This window comes from Berghia stephanieae, chromosome 3 (genome assembly GCF_034508935.2).
Source record: "Berghia stephanieae isolate SIO BIC M18660-M18661 chromosome 3, UCSD_Bste_1.3, whole genome shotgun sequence".
NCBI classification, from domain to species: Eukaryota; Metazoa; Mollusca; class Gastropoda; order Nudibranchia; family Aeolidiidae; genus Berghia; species Berghia stephanieae.
Window position 1 is genome coordinate 17,102,523 of NC_088362.1, and position 6,150 is coordinate 17,108,672.

Genomic DNA, 6,150 nt, shown 5'->3' on the forward strand with positions numbered 1-6,150 from the left:
AGAACTAAATCCTCCCCGGTGACTGGAATCGTAACAACTTTGTAGAAACACTCCCTTCATCCAGACCTCCTCTAGCCATCTATAAAATACAGGTCTGTCCACCCTACCAAACGAATTTATATCTTAAAGTATTGTCCACATCGTCGAGTGTTCTATCTATCTATCTATCTATCTATCTATCTATCTATCTATCTATCTATCTATCTATCTATCTATCTATCTATCTATCTATCTGTATATCTATGTATATATCTATCCATCCATCTATCTATCTCTCTATATATTTATCTATCTACCCATCTATCTATGTATAATCTATATATCCGTCTATCTATCTATCTATCCATCTATCTATCTATCCATCTATCTATGTATATATCTAGCTATCCATCTATCTATCTATCAATCTATCTATCCATCTATTTTTCTAACAGCCTATCTATCTATCAATCTATCTATCCATCTATTTTTCTAACAGCCTATCTATCTATCTATCTATCTATCTATCTATCTATCTATCTATCTATCTATCTATATATATATATATCTATTTATTTATTTAGCTCTCCAGCTATCAGTCTATTTATCTAACAACCCGTCTATCTATCTATCTATCTATCTATCTATCTATCTATCTATCTATCTATCTATCTATCTATTTTTCTAACAGCCTATCTATCTATCAATCTATCTATCCATCTATTTTTCTAACAGCCTATCTATCTATCAATCTATCTATCCATCTATTTTTCTAACAGCCTATCTATCTATCTATCCATCTATTTTCTAACAACCTATCTATCTATCTATCTATCTATCTATCTATCTATCTATCTATCTATCTATCTTTCTATCTATCTATCTATCTATCTATCTATCTATCTATCGTCCTATATCTATCCATCTATCTCTCCATCTATCCATCCATTCATCTATCTATCAATCTGTATGTTTATCAATCTATTCATATCTATTATCTATATATTTTTTTATCTATCTATCCATCTATTTATCAATCCATCCATCTATCCATTAATCCAGCTATAATATTATCTATCCATCCAGATACCGAGTGCTGCCGCCGTTCCCACAATCTTCAGGAAAGACCTTTTGAAATAGCATTGACGACGTTGAACCTGAGAGCGGTTTTCTTCTGGTGATCATCTATCTATCTATCTATCTATCTAGTTCGAGTAAACACCAAAAGTAACAAAACATCCTCGGCAAATCTCAATCTCCGAACGGCGTCTGCCGTCCACGCCCTTCATGAAATCCCACGTCTGTCATGTCGCCTCGCTTTCAGTGCAAGGATACAGAGTAAGTAAAATAAAAAATATAAAAATTGAGCTTTTATATAGCGCAATATCCACTTAACGTGCTCAAAGCGCTTTACAAGGGGTCCCTGGTCAACAGCAACATTTAACATGTAGGACGAGACATGACGCATGTTAGGCGATATTACAATTTTTCGGACAAAGACAACGCTGTTAACGGCCAGGTACTCATTTTACACCTGAGTACGGTGAGAGAATGTGAGTAAAGAGTCTTTTCCAAGGACTCAACTATCCGTCGAGCGAGGCTCGAACCCAGGACCTTCCGATCCGAAAGCGAGTGTCATACCACTAGACCACATAGCCGCACAAGTATGCCATGAGATGACAATAAGAATATTATTGCGGCTATGTTGTCTAGTTTGTCAGTGGTATGGCACTCGCTTTCGGATCGCATAGTTGAGTCCTTGGAAAAGGCCCTTTACTCACGTTCTCTCACCGTACTCATGTGTAAAATGAGTACCTGGCCGTTAACAGCGCTGTCTCTGTCCGAAAAAAAAATGTAATATCGCCTAGCAGGCGTTTGTTTGTTTGGTTTGTTTGTTTTTTAATTTTTGTTGTTGTTGTTTTTTTTGTTTTTTTTTATTTATTGTTTTGCTTTTTAAAATTTTGTTGTTGATGTTGTTTTTAAGGGAATATAAATTCTGTCTCTTCAATTGGAAAATACAGAGCTGAAAAAGTGTATAATACGAATCAATGCCAGGCAAAGAAGAGCGAAAAATACAAGAAAAAATCCATCCTAAAACAAAAAAAAAACGGTCTGTTTCGGCCGGGGATCGAACCTTAGATCTCCCGATTACCGGTCAGACGTGCAACCATTTCACCGTAGACGTTACCTATAGGGTTGGGACGATTTCAGATACTTCACTTCTTCACAAAAATACGCTGCATCACAAAACACGATCATGGAACACGAAAGGGTGATGAACAATTTAGTTCCATTTTTTTAAATTTTGAAATTATTAAAATTTGTCACTTTGGAAAAAGCATCAAGCTTAATAATATCAAAAGTTGGACCACTCGTGATATTCCTCGTAACAAACACACAAAAAGTGCGGTGATCGTCAAAATTATGATTATGATTATGTAATGTATTGATTTTAAAATTCTGGTTTTCATTCATTCATTCTTTTGTTATTCTAAGGATGTTCTTTTTAAAAAAAAAATTGTTTCCAACGTACTCAATGCTCTTCCCACAACACGGGTTTCTACAAAGGCAGTGCCTCTCGAGGGACCATGCTTCAATTGTTGATTTAGTATATTTTCCGTGGTGCCAGGCTATCACATTATTGAGATCGAAAATGAAGTCAGACATTCTCTCTCTCTCTCTTTCTCTCTCTCTCTCTCTCTCTCTCTCTCTCTCTCTCTCCCTCTCTTCTCTTCTCTTCTCTTCTCTCTCTCTTTCTCTATCTATATCTCTCTCTATCTCTATCTATCTATCTATCTAGGGACGGGGAGGTTATATATATATGTACATATTTATATATATATATATATATATATATATATATATATATATATATATATATATATATATATATTTCTTTTCGGTCTCTCCCACCATCTCTCTCTGTCTCTCTGTCTCTGTCTCTCTGTCTCTCTCTCTCTCTCTCTCTCTCTCTCTCTCTCTCTCTCTCTCTCTCTATGAAAGTGGGTTTTTTTTTTCAGAGGGACGGGAAAATTGAAGAAAAAAAAAAAAGAAGAGAGAGAGAGAGAGAGAGAGAGAGAGAGAGAGAGAGAGAGAGAGAGAGAGAGAGGAAGGATTGGTATGTTTGTTCCTCCTATGTTTCCGTATGAGTGAGTGTGTGTGTGTGTGTGTGTGTTTGTGTGTTTAATATCCTAATCGGAGGGGGGAATAATGGATTCAAAAGGGCAATCGTCATGCAAGTGGACATCTATAAAGACTACATTATAATATGTAAATATGCTTGGTAGTGATTATTGAACCTCTATCACGATATTGATAGTGTGCGCATGCGCACATGACATACACGTGCACGAACTGACCTGCACTTCCGTCATAATCTCCCACACACACAATATTCCTTCAATAATCCTCTATACATCCTTTACCACTTATTCAAGTCTTTTACTTCCGATTTTACCATCGACCAAGACAATATTGAGTTTTGCAGCCGTAGTGGATTCGTAATTTCTTGTCTCTTAAAAAAAGTGAGCATTTATATACCGCAATATCCACTCAAGATGCTCAAATCGCTTTACAAGGTGATGGATTGATGGAAAGACAAAAAATAAATAGATATGTAGTCTTTCAGAGACACTAGGCCCGTGGAGCCGGAGTTTATTCCGCTTTCTATAGCATGAAACGCACACTATCAATTGCTTGTCACCCCCTGGATAGACTGCTAGCCCATTGCAAAGTATTTTCCACCACATTTTATAGACCCAAATACCCAGGAGGGGAGGGGGGGGGGGTGTCGGAAAATGTCTCGACTTCACTCGAAAGCGTTGTAAGTCCCCTAGCGTGTGATGCAAATGCTTTAATAACTGAACTATTGGGACACTCCCCTCCCCGATAGACAAACTGATGGATAGACAGATAGATAGATAGATAGATAGATAGATAGATAGATAGATAGATAGATAGATAGATAAATAGATAGATAGATTGATTGATTGATTGATACGTAGATAGATCGATAGACAGATAGTTAGATAGATAGATGGATGGATAGATATACAGATAGGACACACGTGGGTAGAGGAGTGAGAGAGCGAAAGAAAGAGAGAGAGAGAGACAGAGAGAGAGAGAGAGAGAATGAGAGAGAATCAGGATATGTGAGTCTGATTTAAGAAACAGGATATAGAATAATTATAACCCCGTTTTTTTTATGAGGGTTAGTTGTTTTAAGACAAAGAAATAGATGTAAGAGGATGCATCTTCACTCGGTCCAAGTTTCGCCGAAGTCTGTAATGGAATACCAATTATAACGGTTTCATGTTAAGTGTGGATAACGTAACTTTTTCCTCTTGTGCAAACCTTAAATACTAAACACAATATCGCTCTTGGGGCAGATTTTAGTTGAGAGGTTATAATATTTACTAATATAAAGTAGATATTACATAATATTCATAAGACTTGGTCATGCCAAGCAATTTATGACAAGTGAAATACTTTTCACAATACGAGGACTTGTTTTTTTTTATTTTATGAACTGTTTAGAATTGAAGAAATACATTTCATTTATCTAAATTTGGTTGACCTGACGCGATAAGACGAGAATCTACGGTGTTATGTGAATTACCTTTCTTACGTACATTTAAATTGTCATCATGGATAATGCAAAAACTGTAAAAATTGCAGATTCCTCTGTAGTCTCTGATGAGAGGTCAGTATCTATTCTTTAATTTACTAGGGCTATTGTGAATTTTATCAGTGTGAAAAGGAAACATTGTTCGTATTGTGTCTTATTAAAATGGATAAGCATTGCATCGATCTTCTAGAAAAATGTACCCCAAATGAAATGAGATTCAGCACTGGTCTTTTCACTGGAAAGCCATCTCCAGAGCACTGCCGTAATTCCAAAAAAAAAATGATTTTTTTAAATGTGTATTTTTAGGGGAGAAAGATCTTTTTTATTTTTTTTTATTAAACCAAGTTGGTCAAATCTCTAAAGAGAAGTCTTGGGTTTGAGACTGTATAGAAAAGTTCGGGGCCATCTTAATTCATTATTATGTTATGTTCGGGTCCATCTTAATTAATTATTATGGTATGTTCGGGGCCATCGTAATTAATTATTATGTTGTGGAATATAGGAAAAAAAAGTCTCAAGATTAAGATTTGTTGAAATAATATTATTATAATTCGTCCTATTATTTTTTTCAGCCCTTGGCATCCTATCAATAACTCTACTCCACATTTAGCCAAGATTGGCGAAGCTTTATTAAGCAATAAAATATTCGCATCCATCAGCAATGGATACCACTTCCCCCATCACAACAATCACCACCAGATTACAAGATCTGTATGTACACTGTTCTTCCCTTACCGTCGGAAACTGTCCTTACGGTCCATCCTGTTACTCCTGGTCATCCTCCTATTACTGTTCTTCACGGTGACGACGTTATGGTTCCGTGATGAAGAACAGGCGCTGGTTCTTCCTGCCGGCATCCCTCTCCTCACAAATGGCCAACCATACCCCGATCTTCTAACCCGGGAGATCTCGGATAAATTACCCAAAGAATTACAAGACGCCTATATGAGGTAAGCTCGTTTCTGGCGACAAAACATCTATGTAACTTGATTTTTGTTTTGACCCGAATAACAATGAAAAAAACAACAGTTTCGAAGCTTATAATTCATTGACAATGACAAATTGTGTGAACTTTTCGAGTTTGTTTTATTGTCAACAAAATATATGAGGAATAAAGCACAAAAGAGGAAAGTAAACTTAGAGGACACCGTTGTTACGGCGATTTTTTAAATGCAGGGACAAGGAATAGAGTTCTTCCTTGGAAAAAGAATAAACACTTAAAGCAAGAACATTTGTGTTTTGACACAAATAGATTTATAACATTTAAACTACGATAATACTGATGATACTGATAATAATGATAATACTAATAATAATAATAATATAATAATAATAATAATAATAATAATAATAATAATAATAATAATAATAGTAATAATATAATGATAATAATAATAAATAATAATAATAATAATAATAATAATAATAATAATTAATAATAATAATAATAATAATGATATTAATAATAATAATAATAATAATAATAATAATAATAATAACAATAATAATAATATTAATAATAAAGATAATAATAGTAATATTAA

At 34.7% G+C, this 6,150-nt stretch overlaps 1 protein-coding gene across 9 annotated transcripts in view; it reads left to right on the forward strand.

Moving 5' to 3' along the window:
• Positions 1-6,150, forward strand: part of LOC144967272 (beta-1,3-galactosyl-O-glycosyl-glycoprotein beta-1,6-N-acetylglucosaminyltransferase-like) — an 81,875-nt gene that overhangs the window by 66,561 nt on the left and 9,164 nt on the right. For all 9 annotated transcript variants that reach the window (XM_078904311.1, XM_078904310.1, XM_078904314.1 and 6 more), the window contains 3 exons: positions 3-92; positions 1,066-1,317; positions 5,179-5,556. In XM_078904311.1, the coding sequence (XP_078760437.1) occupies positions 1,286-1,317; positions 5,179-5,556 (410 nt within the window). In that variant the 5' untranslated portion in view covers positions 3-92; positions 1,066-1,285. The remainder of the gene's footprint in view (positions 1-2; positions 93-1,065; positions 1,318-5,178; positions 5,557-6,150) is intronic.